Genomic DNA, 15,484 nt, shown 5'->3' on the forward strand with positions numbered 1-15,484 from the left:
TGTGCGTGTGTGTTTGTGTATTCCCGCTAGCTCTACAGCCAGTACCGCTAGCCTCCCGATCCCTGTCTGTAGCAGTTCGGAAAACTAGCTTTAACTTTTCAATTTGCAGGGTTGCCTTTCCTTTTGTTGAGCTAACTGGTGCCTGTTTGTCAGGTTGGTATGTCAGAGGTGGCGTTTTTAACTCTCCGTAGTTTGGGGGGGGGGGGGGTGGGTGCGCTAGGGTCAAACAGTTGTACTTTGGCCTGTTTGTAGCTCGGGAACAACATCTTGGCGATACTGGTTAGTACTTGGTTAGTACTTCGGAGTAGCTGAGAACTGACTTGGAGCGCTCAGAACAGGCTTTGAGCAGCTGTAGCACCACATCAAGCCGATGATGCCTAAGGAACCTGTAGGCTTGTCTTCGGAATGGGAGCTGCTCTAGTTGGCTTCGAATAGTCTACCGACTGGAAGCTTTTACTTCTGTGTGGAAAAAAAAAAAAAAGATGATAACCCTATGACATTTTAAAAAATGTCTACTCATAAAAATGGCCGCTTTGACAGCGAAAAACAAATTTAGCCTTACCAAATTCTTCTTAATCGCTTCAGAGAATTCTTTACCCAGTGACATCAGTGCTTTAAGGCCTTGAGTAGTAAAATGAAAGAATGAAACAAGGTTTTAAATAGCGTAGGAAACGTGAGTTGTTAGCGTTGCTTTCCTTCACGCCCGCCTCAGTTGCACGTAATCCCCTTTCCGTGTTAAAGTAGTCGCTGAAATACTCACATTGACCGCTTAGCTGAATACAGACTAACTCTTGGGACATAGTATTAAAAAAAATGTGTCGCTCAATGAAAATGTGCTGAGGTGCTCTTGGCTAAGCTGATGAACTTTCATTTTTTTAAAGTACTGTCTATTTTGACAAGTCTCCTGTGTAAAGCGTGGTAGGACGAGGGGCGTGTGCCAGAGGAAAGGCAGGGCTCTGAGAAGGTTTTAGCCCAGAGGCATGGAGCTGGTCCTGCACACACTGTGAGAGTCATTGGAGTACAATAATGGTGCGGGGTGAATAGAGGACACGGTAGTGGTTAAAAATGCCAGGTGCTGATCGTTTAAAATACTTGAAACAACACTTAGCAGTTCAGGCACCTAACGAGTACCCCGATGTTCTAGCAAAGCCTCATTAAAGATCACTGAAACTCGCAGGAGCTACAGAGATTCTTTTCTGAAAATCTGGTGTTAGAATTGGAGCTTAGACATACAGATGGGAAGCTGTCAGTGTATTAAAAAAAAAAAAAAAAAAAACCTGGATGCATGAGAAAGTAGATAAAACCATGTCCGTCACGCGCTGATAGTAAAGACTGTCTTTCACGTGGAGTTGCTGGAGTACTTAAGACCAGCTACTCAATTCAAGAGGTGGGATAATTACAGGTCTTGGTTACTTAAGAAGAATCTGAGTAATGCACTTCAATTGTGTTTAAATGTAACTTAGGCTTTGAGTTAGGACACTTGTTATGTGTTCCGCTGCATAGAACACCTTGAGAAACTACGATTTTAGGTCATCTGCCACATACCCAAATGCTCGTGCATGACTTCTTGGAAAGGTCAGGTATTTCCAACGTGCGTTTGAGTCAATGTTTTTGTACTACTTAGTCCCCATTCTTAGGATGTGCATGCACACGTGCAATTAGGAATGAGGTCTAAATTCATAGCGTGATAGAATAGTTTGGGGTGGAAGGGATCTTTGAAGGCCATCCAGTCGAACCCCCCTGCAGTGGGCAGGGACATCTCCAACCAGACCAGGTTGCTCAGAGCCCCGTCCAACCTGGCCTTGAACGTTTCCAGGGATGGGGCATCTCCCACCTCTCTGGGCAACCTGGGCCAGTGTTTCACCACCCTCAGCGTAAACAAATTCTTCCTTGTATCTAGTCTTGATCTACCCTCTTCTTCAGCTTAAAAATATTGCCCCTTGTCCTATCGCAACAGGCCCTGCTAAAAAGTTTGTCTGCATCTTTCTTACAGGCGCCTTTTAAGTACTGAAAGGCCGCAATCAGGTCTCCCCGCAGCCTTCTCCTCTCCAGGCTGAACACCCCCAGCTCTCAGCCTGTCCTCCTAGGAGAGGTGCTCCAGCCCTGTGAACATCTTGGTGGCCTCCCCTGGCCCCGCTCCCACAGCTCCATGTCCTTCCCGTGCTGAGGACCCCCGAGCTGGACGCAGGGCTCCGGGGGGGTCTCCCCAGAGCGGAGCAGAGGGGCAGAATCCCCTCCCTCGCCCCGCTGGCCACGCGGCGGGGGATGCAGCCCAGGTTGGCTTTCTGGGCTGCGACAGCACATGGCCGGCTCACGGCCAGCTTTTCGTCTACCAGTGCCCCCAAGTCCTTCTTCGCAGAGCTGCTCTCAATCCCTTCATTCCCCAGCAAACTGTGCTCTGGAAGGGATTTACGGCAAGCCTGTTAAAAGCTGTAGAGACGCAATTCCACATTTGGTTTTCTGTCAAGTGCCTAATTTTAGGGGTTTCTTTAAGCGAGAGCAGAAACAGACCCCAGTGTACAACTGAAGTGCCAGCTTGAATCAGAATTTAGCGAGGAGGTGAAATGGGCTCAATGTAACACAAAACAATTAAGCAGCAGCTAAATATTTGATCAGTAGCTTTGTGTATTGCTTTAATAGGAGCCCTCTAGAGTATTTCCAGGGATTTAAATCTCTGTTCCTGAGGTGGCTTGAGTTTAGTTCATCACAGAGCTGTGGCTTGCAGCACCGGTTACAAAAACAACGCTTGGTTTTGCCTGTGCACGCTGTATCTCATGTTCATCTCTGTGCTTCATTAGTTACAAACAATGAGTTTGATTTTTTCCCATTTTAAGTACTTGTTTAAAACAAGGCCAGGTGTGCAAATGCTGGTATTTGTCAGAGGCAAGTAGAAGACATGGGTGTCGCTGTAGGGGTCAAGTCTTGTTGCTAGATCAACTCTGGGACTTCAGAGTAGGATTCCTTCCTACTAGAGAGGCTAAAATGGTGTTACCAGAGCTCTACACAATTTGCCTGGAAACACCGTGAGACAAGGTACCAAGTTAAGGGGTTTGGGTTTTGTTTTTTTGTTTTTTTTTTTTTTTTTTAAAAGAAAGAAATAGGATAAGTTGAAAAAGCAGTAAATATAAACTTTCAGTTTTAACTTCGGGCTCCTTTCTGATCCGGCTGGAATTGATGACAAGCAGAAGGTTCGCTCCTCAGCTTCGGATGTTGGACGAGTTCTTTGCTTGTTGTGAGGCTGGTGCATGCAAGTATTTTTTAGGGTTAGTTACGTCACTCTGGAACGAACACATTGCGAATGTTAAATGGTGTGTTAAGGATATAAAGGAAAAAAAATATATTCCTCTTTTTAATAGCAAACTTTATAAAAGTAGTAACTGTTGAAAGGATTATGGCCAGTAACAGAGCCTCACAAGGAACTTCAGGAATCTTGATAAGATGAATTCCTGGAAGCTGCCATGTGGGATGAGTCAGTTTTAACTGTAACTGTCTAAATTAATATGTCAGAAAGAATACGCATTGACTGTAAGTTCTTCAGAGAAACTCAATACTGAAAAAAATAACTGTAGAGCGCCAGCATCACAGACAAATGAGGAGGTTCTGGACCACTTGCGACCCGTGCGGGAGCCGCGGAAAACGGAGGATGCAAGCTTTTAGGCACCGGTGTAGCTACACTTGGTTGCTGGCAACGGTCACGCTGTTCTTGCAAAGGGATGGTAAATGCATTCAGCCCGTTGTCCTTGAAATATTAAGAGACTTCCATCTATTGCTGGGCAGCTGGTTTTGTGGGGGACCGAGCCTGTGATAGTCCACCTTTCGGACTCTAATAATGATCAAGACTACAGGTGTGGTGTGGTGTTCAGGCCTCATCCGTGGAGCTATGAGTGCCTAGAAGCAATGCCGTGTGTTTGTATTTGCATTCAGAACATAACTTTGGCTCTTGTAATTCAAGGCATGTTATGCATCTGAAGTATTCTGTATTGATTTCAAGCATGTGTGGCAGAAACGTAGCTTTTCGTAACTTAAGATACTACAGAGAGAAGGAAGTGATGTGGAACAAGCCTGTTAAGTTGGCTTGAAACAAGTTGGAAAAAGGCGAGGTATCTAATGTATTTCTTGTAATACTGGGTTTTTTTCAGTCCCTCATCTTGGCTTATTGCCGTGTAATGTGAAACCGTTCTTTGACACATCTACTGTTGACATTACAGGAGATGAGGAATAAATGCGTAAGAACAGTGCTGTGCCCCCAGTCAGACAGCGCTAGTAAGGAACGTAAGGGTCGACGTAAAGATGAAATGGGATTACCAAGGTGCTTGGTTTCTGTTACGTCTGGCCCTTAGTGAAAATAGGAAGCGTTCGAGGAAGCCGCGAACTCGACCAGTGCAAGCAACCCCGTGGTCCTTCTCAAAACATCAGGCTTTTTTCCAGACGCGCGTTTTGATTGAGGACCTGTAGATCAGTGAGGAAAAAAAAGTGTTGGCTCATATGTTCAGTATTTTGTGTTGGTTCTCAGTTTTTAAAATTTGTCAGCCTTTGTAAGCCAAATGGGCTGCCTTTGGAAGCCAAATGTTTCTCTGGATGGTGAGGCTGTTGGGCATGGGGGGAGAAGGTAGCAGCCCTGAGGATGTTTAATTTAAGCTAAGAGAAAGCTGAGATGTCCAGAAAGAGGTCAATATGGAGAGCAGCTAAGCTTCTGGTATCAGTAAGCACAAAACTGGTTGTCTAATATCCAAACAAACGTAAAAGACTTGGACTGGAATAGTCAAATGGAGCTCCGAGTGAGGTGTTCGGACAAAGAAGCTTGGCCTTGTTTCGTACTGTGGTTAAGGCCGGTAGCCGGTCCTGTACCGAGGCGTGTATATACTAAAATACTCCAATAGTGAGCTACATGGAGGAGTTGGTTATCCCAGCCATGAAATAATGATGTTTTAATGTTCAGGTACAGACTTCTAGCTCAATTTTGCCGCTGGTCCCTTCAAGTAGATGAAGGGGCAGAGGGGAAAGGTAAACCTTTGACTGTCAGAGCGTTTAAATTTGATCATCAGGCTAGTTGGTTACTCCTTTCGGGGCTCAAGACTGTTGTGAAAACCTTTAGGCTTATTGAAAACTTTCAATATTTTTGTTTGGATACCATAAAGATTCTATTCATTGCCCTTGGCATGTTCATTGCTAATTTGAACCCTGCACAGGTGATGTTGAAATAAATATAATCAAAGTCATTGCCCATAAACATTAACATCTTGTCTCAGTGAAATGTGCTGTAGGGCTATAAACTATATTTATATCATTGCTGAAGCACACATGAAATATGCTTAATATGAGAAGCGTAAGTCAACATGCATATTCTCCTCTCCTGGCATGCATAAGAACATTTATATATGGGTTGTACAATAAAGGTTTTCTTCCTTGTGGAAAGAGGGGCGTTGGATTTTAAACATGTCGCTTGTTTTTTCATTTATTTTTTTTTTTCCTTCCCCCTCACTGCCACACCATTGGTATAAAAAAATAGACTTTTCCTGAATTGAGACCTTCCTAACTATCTTGATTTTGTTGTTGTTGTTGTTTGTAAAAGTCTAAACACTTTAATAGTGCCTCCTATGATGCGGTAGATGCTCCCCAGCCCCCGTATTGGGACTACAGCAGTAATTCTTAGCAACCGTTTAAAATAGATGCGCTACTGTAGCAGGGCTAACTTTTTTCACGCGTGGATTATTCGATGATCGTGCTTTTACGTCATCTGCGTTAAGCATATTTGGCTAGTTTTTAGTCCATTTGACCATCTTTACCGTGTTCCTTTGGACTAGGTGTGAGAGTCAAGAATCATAGTGGTTAATAACTCCGGTACTGGTTTATGCCGTTTTAACTTCCTCTTTGCACTGAGAGAAAGAAGGTAAATGTGCTAGGTTTTCAGAGTTCCCCGTAACGCCTGTATATGTAAAGAGGGGAGCAGGAGTTGGCGGCTGACTTATCCTTCTGTACGAAACCAATTTGAAGCTGTGTTTTTAGGTTATATCTCTAATTTACAGTCAGAATAAGCAACGAGACGAGTCTAAATTAGATGCTCCACTGAATGACACTTCGTGATGATCTTGGGTTAGTTCTCCTCTGTACAGAACTCCCTTAGGCCATAGTTTTTGACCTTGTGTCAGAATATTTTTGTTTAGGTTCTATATGTTGGGTTTTTTTTTTTTTTAATCCTTACTTAGCGTGATTTGTCTCGTAAGGTGAGAGAAGTTGTCAGAAGGCACCCTAATATAAAGATCAAGGCAGTTTGAATCTTGATTTACTCTTAAATATAAGGTTAATCGTACTTTTTATGTTTCAAGTTGGGGGTTCTTTGTTCCTTGCGGTGACGTTTATTAGCCTCTTTGCTGGCATTTGGTGTAGGAAGTCCCGAAATGAATGGAGTAATGGATGAAAAACACAGCTGCCTTGCGGAGGAGGCAGGACCCCAGTTGGCACGTTAGGATACAATTTTTGTGGCATCTGTTGAAAAACGTACCACTTCAAATTAAATATATAGGAGCTAATTACCGATGGCTGGCAGTCGGGGACACGGCCGATTATTAAACGCGTTTGAAAAATGAACAGGACTTGAAAAGTTGGGCATCAAGGGGCGTCGTGTTCATGTTCCCTGAGGTTACTGGGCGGTGTGTACTAGATCAACACTGACAAGGTACCAAAGCTGCAGTTCTTTCGTTCTGCAGTTATAGGGGCGTTCGTCAGCTTGACAGGAGAAGTGTGCGGCCCTTGGCTTTCTCCCTTGGTGATCACACCTGATAAAGACGTGTAGAAATACCGGGGACAAGTCAGGGACAAAAACGTGGAGTTCTTGAAAGGAAAAAAAACCCCAAGAAGCAGGAAAAGGGGAGTTTTTCCCCAAAGGCTGTTTTAGATCAAGTTTGCTCTGTACTTTTAAACATTATCTGTATAAATGAATTTCAGGCAAGTGTGGCAGTGGGTGCTATTTTGTGTCATGTCGATATACTGTCATCAGCTGTAAAATGGTATTACCTGTTGCTTATCCTAACAACCTTGACCAAAGTTACTGCAAAACGGCTGCTAAGAAGCTTCCACTTCTCTGGTTTCAACAAATTCTGCCATGTGAGCATCCTGACGCTAGCACTGCTGCTTTCTTTGTTACGTTGATGGGGGCCGGCGTGGTGGGGGTTGAAGGCTGGACAGACTTGTTTTATAGGAGAGTCTTTAAACTGTTTTAAGAAAAACTGCATAGATACCCGTTGATTGGACTTGCTCTGCAGTCCCGCTTCTAAAGGTATGGAATTCCTGGTCCAAATAATGGTTGACTTGTTGTAGGAAAGATCTTTTGTTTTTTAAAAAAAAAAAAAAAAAATTTTTTTTTTGTGGTGGGTTTTTAGAAAACATGCCAGTCTGATACTTACCTATTTCTTTGATCGCATACAGTTAACCTTTCTCGTAGTTGTTAAAGTCAAAGAGTTAAAGGTTTAAAGATTGGGTTAAATGTATAGAAAATATGTATTTGTGGAAAATAAGTTTTAGGGAGTTCTGTCTGTCGGTGGGAAGAACTCCCACTGTCCATTTACTGTCACGTTAAACATGTGAAGCGGTGTTTTGCTTTTACTAAGTGTAATTATTCTGTTCAACAGCAGTGAGCGGAAGAGCATCTGCAATGTCAAACACTCCTACCCACAGCATTGCAACTTCTGTCTCCCAACCTCAGACGCCAACTCCGAGTCCTATCATTTCTCCTTCAGCCATGCTACCGATCTACCCTGCTATAGATATCGATGCACAGGTAAGCCCGCGCTTCTCACCGCAGCACAGATGCGCAAAGCTGTTTTGCTTCTGCATCCCGAATAATTCCGTGATAGTAAACAGCTCTCTTGCACATGAATTGGGTTCTAGAGACTTGATTTGCTGCTTTTAGAGAGCCTGTACAACTCCCCGGAGACTTGCAACCCGCTTTGCTCCGTGCTCTCGCTGAAGGTCTTTGAATGACCCAACGCTTGTATTTCTTATTTCTTTGTTGTCGGAGTGGTTATGAGAAACAGCGAAGTTGTCTTGTGAAAGAAATTAAATATTCTTCTGGCCTGATAGCCTAAGACAAAAATAAGCCTTAGTATGTTGCACACTGTTTTTTCTGGTGGTGCTTGAAGTTGTTGGCCAGTGATCACCCAGTTTGCCAGACGTATGAAAGTATTGAAACTAATAATTTCTATAAGTGTTTCGACAAGAGGAAGTAAATCAAGGTCTTATTTCCATTAAAGAAAAGGCATTTCTGTATTGAAAGTAATTTTTAAAAGGGCTACTTTATGTTGTCTTGCAGCTAGCTGTCCATCAAAAAAAAAAAAAAAGCATGCGTATACTAACGAGCATCCGTACATGCATAGTTCTAGACCGTACATAACATGGATAAGATGTGGGCAGTGTGGAGAACACAAAAGGCATGGGATTGGTGTGGAGAAAGGGAGAGAAACCTCTGGAAAACCAGTCTTGGCTACTTCGGCTGCTCGTGGCACTTGGCTTGGTTTCTGCTGTGGCCATGTCCTGCAGCTCTTGCCGTAACCTGGCCAGCCTCGTTGTTCGCTGGCGGATGCCAGTGTGGATCAACGTTACGATAAGTTGCCGACTACCCTGCGTCATAGTAGAGTCAAATTGAGTTCTCGTAGTAGCCAAGAACTGCGTGCGCGTTTGTGGGTTTTGTTCTTCTGGTGTTTGTTCTTGTTGAAGAAGGAGGAGATGTCATTTTAGTCTCTATGCTGTAACTAACAGCACCCCTAATCCTCTGAGTTTCTCAGTTGCTCTGTGAAATAGGATGGTGGTCGTTTACACGGGCCCTGGCAGCGCTGAGAAATTAAATGCACGTTGTTTCGTTGCGAGTGCTTAATGGGCAGAATCAAGGTTGATAAGGACTCTGTGCTGTTACCGAAATCAGCCTACCGCTAGAAATCCTCACTTGGAGACAGAGTAGAGCGTAAGCTCAGACACTTCTGTATATTTTCAGTTGGTTTGTTCTTTTTGATTACTGTCATTTGTGGACTTGCTGTAGCTGATTTGTCCTGTCCAGAGGCTTCAGCAACAGTAGCGGTGAGACCGGGAATTTTTCCCCGTTGGGTTTAACTGGAGGGTTAGGAATTAACGATACAACTTTTACCTTCATCCTACCATCTAAAGGTCGCAGTCAAGCAGCGGTATAGAAGTCGATCTATTTAGCAAAGCAGAGATGAAACCTCAGTTCTTGTCAGGAGTTGTCCTCAAATCTCTCAACAGAGCTGACTGGAGAAGTAGAATCCTGTTGCGAACGCAAAAGATAACGGACGTCATAAGCAGACATGCCTTAAGCTTATAGAAGCTTTTTATGCTGTCACAGATACAGTTGTATTTGGGCTAATGTGCAACATAACAGGGGTTGTACTTGGAAAAGGAAATATTTATCTTGTTGTACCGATGATGTCTGTTTCCTTTAGACTGAGAGTAATCATGACACAGCATTGACACTTGCTTGTGCTGGTGGCCACGAAGAACTAGTACAAACGCTGCTGGAGAGAGGAGCCAATATTGAGCACAGGGACAAGAAAGGTAGGTGTCTCGCTACGGCAGTACAGACCCTCTCTGGTTTTCCAGTGCGTCACGCTAAATAAATACGCAATAACCGTGGTCTTTAGGTGAAGCTTTTGGGCTTGCTTTTCTGGTGGTTTAACTTACGTCACTTAAACTTCAGCTGTGTATGTGGACTCCTCGAACATACTTTTTCATTTCAGGGTTTACTCCGCTTATCTTGGCTGCTACGGCTGGCCACGTGGGTGTTGTTGAAATCTTGCTGGATAACGGAGCTGATATTGAAGCCCAGTCTGAGAGAACCAAGGACACGCCCTTGTCTTTGGCTTGTTCGGGAGGAAGACAAGAGGTGAAGTAAAACTTAAGTCTTCAAAAGCAGTGTGTAGATTACATATGGTGTCAGTATACCAAAGCCATCTTCCAGAGAAGTTACAGTAACTTAATTCACCGTTCTGTTTCAGGATGGTGTTTTTTAAAAAGGATGCCCAGAGCTTCACGTTTTCTAAGTTATATATTGCAGCATGTCTGATATAAATTGCTTTTTCTGGTTTTCTAAGTTGGACCAGTGCTGTGCAGACGACCTCATGAGTGTCATCTCCAGTGGCTCATTATGGGGCTTTTACCAGCATAATCAGGTGTAGATAGGGAAGTGAATGCCATGGGTGTTCTTGTTGAGAAGCTGGAGTTAGCCGCGAATCGGCTCCCTGTATGAGCCAAGAGGGTTTTCTAACGGATTCTGTACAGGCCATTAGGTACTGGAGTACTGCAGGTGACTCCAGCGTCCCTGACTAACAACACACACAACATTTCTCAACTGATTGATCAAAAGTAAATGTAGGGGAAGGTTTTTTCAATGTTATGTGAAATACTGTGTTCTGTGACTTAATTATGAAATCCGCATTTTGATTTTTTTTTTTTTTTCTCATGGTTGTTACAAATCTTAAGCGTACATTTCTGTTAATGCTTCTACTATTGGGATTGCAAAAGCCGCAGTGGAAGCAATATATTTGGGTGCAGGATAACCTTCCTCTGGTATGGCCATCTGGAAATGAATGAGGCTGGACACACCTCTCCCACTTCTGCAGGTTGTGTTAACAGTGATACTGTGGCATTTATAAGGAGCTTACTTCTCTACACAAAACCTTATTGAAAACTTGTAGCTCTTCTGGCCCTTTTTTTGTCCTATCTGGAAGATGCCAGACGCGGTGGGGCTTAGCTGCAATGACAATCACACGCTCCCTGGGGAAGGGAAAGGCCTGCTATTGCTAAGTGTTTCATAGCAGCCTTTGTGGCCAGCAACCTCGTACACCGAAGGTGAATTTATGCCTACCTTTTCAGAGATGTGCTTGGTCTGTGTTTCTCAAACTCTGTTTCTTGGAGGAAGGCATTATGTTTTCTTCCATGTTTTTTGGAAAAGAAGATGGGAAAACACTGGACTTGGGGCAGCAGAGATGATGTTGGGAAGCCCTCCCACCCCAATTTTTGTATTTGGCAGTATGTTTGTCCTGTGATTTCAAGGGAAACTATTCTGATGGAGAGGCCCTTGGCTTCAGTTGTGCATGTCTCATCCAAACACATTTTACGCTTAAAAGTTCAAAGTGGAGCAAATGTAACGTTGCGCCGGGGGTGACACAGTGGGTTTTCACCTCGGCGTTCATTTTGACTTCACGTCGCTGGACAGTTTAGTTTCTTGTCAAGTCTTCTGCAGAAACTTCATTACAGAATGTAAGCTTCGTGTAGAATACGGGAAGCTGTGCTCTGCTTGGGTTGTAAATGAATCTGTAAGGAAGGAATAATGTAAGAATTACCTGTGTTGTTTTTGTTAATGTACAGAGAAAACCGGCAAGGGATGGAAATGTTCGTTTTTCTAATGGTTCTTGCATGAGATCTCTGTGTACAATCTACACGCTGTTCGAAGTAGTGCTGTAAATAGAGAACATGAGATAAAAGCATGCAACTGCTTTCTTGTTTGCTCCGCAGCTTTGGTTTGAGGATGAGTTTGTAACTTGATAGTGAACTGAGCATTAAAATGGGAGAGGCCAAGAAGCAAGAGTACTTTGTACGCCTTATTCGAACTGAATCTCTGGTTTTGGCAGTCTTAAAGATGGCTGAAATAATCATAAAACGATCTCAATTTTTTCTCGCTATGTTATACAATTCGGTATGAATGGTTTCAGCACGCTGATGAGCGATCATGATGGATGGGGTTTTTTTTTTAAAGGAAGTTTTACAGTGGCTTTGGGAACGTAGTTGCAGCCTCATCCGCTCATGGAGGCGAGGAGTATAGGGAAGCATCTAAGTAAAATCGCTTTCTTACTGTCGGAAGATGTCAACGGTATATTTAGGCTTCAAAAACATGTGCCCTGGATAGATTTGCAAGTGCGGGAGAAAACCAGATGTTATTTCTTAAAACACTGCAGGTGGTGGAGTTGCTGCTAGCTCGAGGGGCAAATAAAGAGCACAGGAATGTGTCTGATTACACACCTTTAAGCCTCGCCGCTTCTGGTGGCTACGTGAACATTATCAAGATTCTGCTAAATGCTGGGGCAGAAATAAATTCCAGGCAAGTTCCCTTTTCACCCCTTCTCTCACGGTTTTGTAGCGTTCGGAGTTTTTACCCTTTCTAGAAGGATTTCTTGACAACTTGACGTTTACGTGGAGCAAAATCTTACTATTCTTACGCGATCACAACTAATGTATTGTTTAATTTGTAGTAGGCTTCTTGCCTCTTAAGTTAGAAACGAAAAGTTTTGACTGTGCTTTTCTAATGCTCTTTTGCCTTCCATCTCCCTCCATGTGTTTTGTTAACTTCTTTCCTATATCGTACCATCAGTTGTCTTTGTCAAAGATAGAAATCTTTCTGCTGGATTGAAATTAGTTCTGGGTTACGGGAAGAAAGCGTGTGTGTGCGTTTGTTATCCCTTTGTTTTCCCTGTGTAGTTCACTGAAAGCTTGTTTCAGTGTGTGTGTATGCACCTATGTAATGCTTTTGCATCCGTCGGGAGGCACAAACTGGCTCAGCCGTGCACTGCCCGAGTCAAATGAAAGGTCCGAGCGAAAGTTACGCTCCTCGTAAGAGCTGCCTTTCAGTTCATAGAGCTTGAAAGGTAACATGCCTGGTATCTCTCAGTAGAAATATTTGTCCTAAGCAACGCTACTGTGGAGAACCTCTTGTAGTTTCAGTAGTAGTTGCTGTGTAGCTGATTTTTCGGTCTTGGATAAGTACTCTGCCTTCACTAGTATTGTTAAATTTATTTCAGAAATGAGATGATGATTTAAGGAGGTTTTTTTTGTTTGTTTGTTTGTGTTTTTTCTCTTTCAGAACTGGTAGCAAATTGGGCATTTCTCCCTTAATGTTGGCAGCCATGAATGGGCACACTGCTGCTGTCAAGCTGCTACTGGACATGGGCTCGGATATAAATGCCCAGATAGAGACCAACAGGAACACAGCACTGACTCTGGCCTGCTTCCAAGGGAGAACTGAAGTGGTTAGCCTGCTTCTTGATAGAAAAGCTAATGTGGAACATAGAGCTAAGGTAAGGAGCAAACAGCTGAATGAGTCTCCCAGAAGAGACGTCTGTAAGTCATCAGTTCTCTGGTTATCTGATGGTGTTGCCTTCTGTGCAAGTGAACTTCTCTAGTTCGGTTAACGGAACTGAACCGTATATCGTGAAGAAAACCAACAGTTGCACTTAAGGGCTAGTATTTTGGTGGTTACACAGTTCATCAACAAATAAGTGTTTCTTCTGAAGCCTTCGTTCATCTTCAGGTGCTTACAAGCCGAAGAATAGTAATCCGTCAACTTAATAAAAAGAGAAGGTTTTAATGTATTTGGAAATAGCTAGAATCTTGGCCCAGGTGTGCTCATGGTCTGATATCATCGGTCTGGCCAGCTGCTGATATCCACAGTGGTGCTGCACAGCTGGAAGGGGATGTGCATGCTTCAGAATATGTCGGTTGGCCGCAGCTCTTTAAACGGGAGGAAAGGCTGTTCACTAGAAAAATGGCTCAAATATTGAGGGGGAGGAAAAAAACCAGACCACCTGCAACGTGGCATTCTCTTCTCATTTTTCACTGTACTTAATGGTTGCCACAGAGGAGGCTGAAAAGACCTGCACGGTACTGATTGCTCCTAGGTATTCTTGCTAAGGTTAGGTGTCCCCATGAGGTAGCCAGGTGCTTTCTGGGTGTTGCTATGCAGGATCTCCTAATGAAGGTAGGAAATGTGATTCGCATCATCTGTATAATAACATGGGCGCTTTGTGAGTTTAATGCTGGTGGTCCTCATCCATTCGAGGTGGGGTGGGTTAGTTTGGAGACACTGACAGCAGTGGGCTTTGAATCCCTCTTAGCGCTGCCCAGCGCAGAGGACCGCTGTGCTGCTCGCTGAAGGCTCTTCTCGAGCCAGCTGAAGATGAGCTCGCCTTCAAAACGTTGCTAAGCTGTTACAAAATTGGCCGGGTAACAATCAGAATCCGTACACCAGAACTAGAAATACGTTGCTGGAAGTTGAAATAAATCCTGGTTCTCAAGTAAAACACCCCCTCACACCCCCCCAACTAACTGCTTGTTTTTCCTGCTTGCTTGTCGTAGACTGGTCTCACACCGTTAATGGAAGCAGCTTCTGGTGGATATGCAGAAGTGGGCAGAGTTCTGCTGGACAAAGGTGCAGATGTCAACGCTCCTCCAGTACCTTCCTCAAGGGACACAGCTTTAACCATTGCGGCAGACAAAGGGCACTACAAATTCTGTGAGCTTCTCATTAGCAGGTACTGTATTTGCAAGCGTGCTGCTTGAAGAACAACATTTTGAATGTGGCCTTCCTTAGACTGATCTTTCCCAATATACCCTACAGGGTAGGAAATGGGAAAGGTTCTGTGTTTATCTACTCTTACTAAGTATTTTTATTTAGCAAAAGCCATCAAAGTTCTCTTTGGTGTTAGTATGCTTGCTTTTGTCCAGATGGACTAACTCAGTTTTCCCTGTCGCACTGAATCACGAGGGTTAGAAATAAACAATTTCTTGTAAAGTTTACATATATGGTACTCATAATCGTGACACACAGCCATTTTAGATGGTCGGGTCCCTAGACAACAGAAGGTGCGCCCAAAACGTACGTCTTAACGATTTCATTTTTTTAGATTAATCATGATGTACGCTCAGTGTAATTACGTTTCCTGATGAGCTTTTGGATACGTCTTTTTCCAAGTAGTCGCACTGGCTGTTGGCTTGTACTTGAAATGTCCTAAGTTGTTGTGAGTAAGGTAACGAAGAATACAGTGTACTGATGGATGGAGTTAATGAAGTAATTGGAGAAGCTTCAGAGACAGCCAACAGACAGCATGATTGAGAGTATTAAAAATGTTTTTAGGCTGCATTGAGGCTCTTGACAGCATCAGAAGAAACAACAATATCATTTTGGAAGCCAAAGTACTCTGAATGCATGTTTGATGTAAAAATCAGTATTCAGTTTTACCCGATCGTTCTTGTGCTGCGTGTCCAGTTTGCCACTCCCGTTGATACGTGAAATGAAAATCTGGTCCGGAGTTTTGATTCTACGTGTTTTGTTTTTTGTAGAGGAGCTCACATTGACGTGCGTAACAAGAAGGGGAATACTCCGCTGTGGCTGGCAGCAAATGGAGGGCATCTAGATGTTGTCCAACTGCTAGTTCAAGCTGGAGCTGATGTGGATGCTGCTGATAACCGGAAAATTACTCCTCTTATGGCAGCCTTTCGAAAGGTAGACTATGAACTTCAGCTTCGGTCTTAGCTAGTATTGACTCGATCATCCCTACGCAGTTGTAATAAATAGAACGCAGCTGACAGAAACGACATATTTAAAAATATGTCAACTAATTTTAATACTGGGTATTGAATCTTCAAAAATAGGCATGTGTGTCACCTGTATAATACCTGTGTTAAATTCTAGTAGAAATTAGCTTTG

General features: G+C 43.4%; 1 protein-coding gene across 10 annotated transcripts in view; it reads left to right on the top strand.

Moving 5' to 3' along the window:
* ANKRD17 (ankyrin repeat domain 17) overlaps nucleotides 1-15,484 on the top strand; it is a 95,982-nt gene that overhangs the window by 64,526 nt on the left and 15,972 nt on the right. For 8 of the 10 annotated variants that reach the window (XM_082316187.1, XM_082316184.1, XM_082316188.1 and 5 more), the window contains 7 exons: nucleotides 7,629-7,777; nucleotides 9,450-9,561; nucleotides 9,744-9,889; nucleotides 11,961-12,103; nucleotides 12,863-13,076; nucleotides 14,134-14,309; nucleotides 15,118-15,280. In XM_082316187.1, coding sequence (XP_082172313.1) covers nucleotides 7,629-7,777; nucleotides 9,450-9,561; nucleotides 9,744-9,889; nucleotides 11,961-12,103; nucleotides 12,863-13,076; nucleotides 14,134-14,309; nucleotides 15,118-15,280 — 1,103 coding nt within the window. The remainder of the gene's footprint in view (nucleotides 1-7,628; nucleotides 7,778-9,449; nucleotides 9,562-9,743; nucleotides 9,890-11,960; nucleotides 12,104-12,862; nucleotides 13,077-14,133; nucleotides 14,310-15,117; nucleotides 15,281-15,484) is intronic. The other 2 variants (XM_082316186.1, XM_082316189.1) reach the window with 1 other exon arrangement.

Source organism: Platalea leucorodia (genome assembly GCF_965183815.1).
Source record: "Platalea leucorodia genome assembly, chromosome: 6".
NCBI classification, from domain to species: Eukaryota; Metazoa; Chordata; class Aves; order Pelecaniformes; family Threskiornithidae; genus Platalea; species Platalea leucorodia.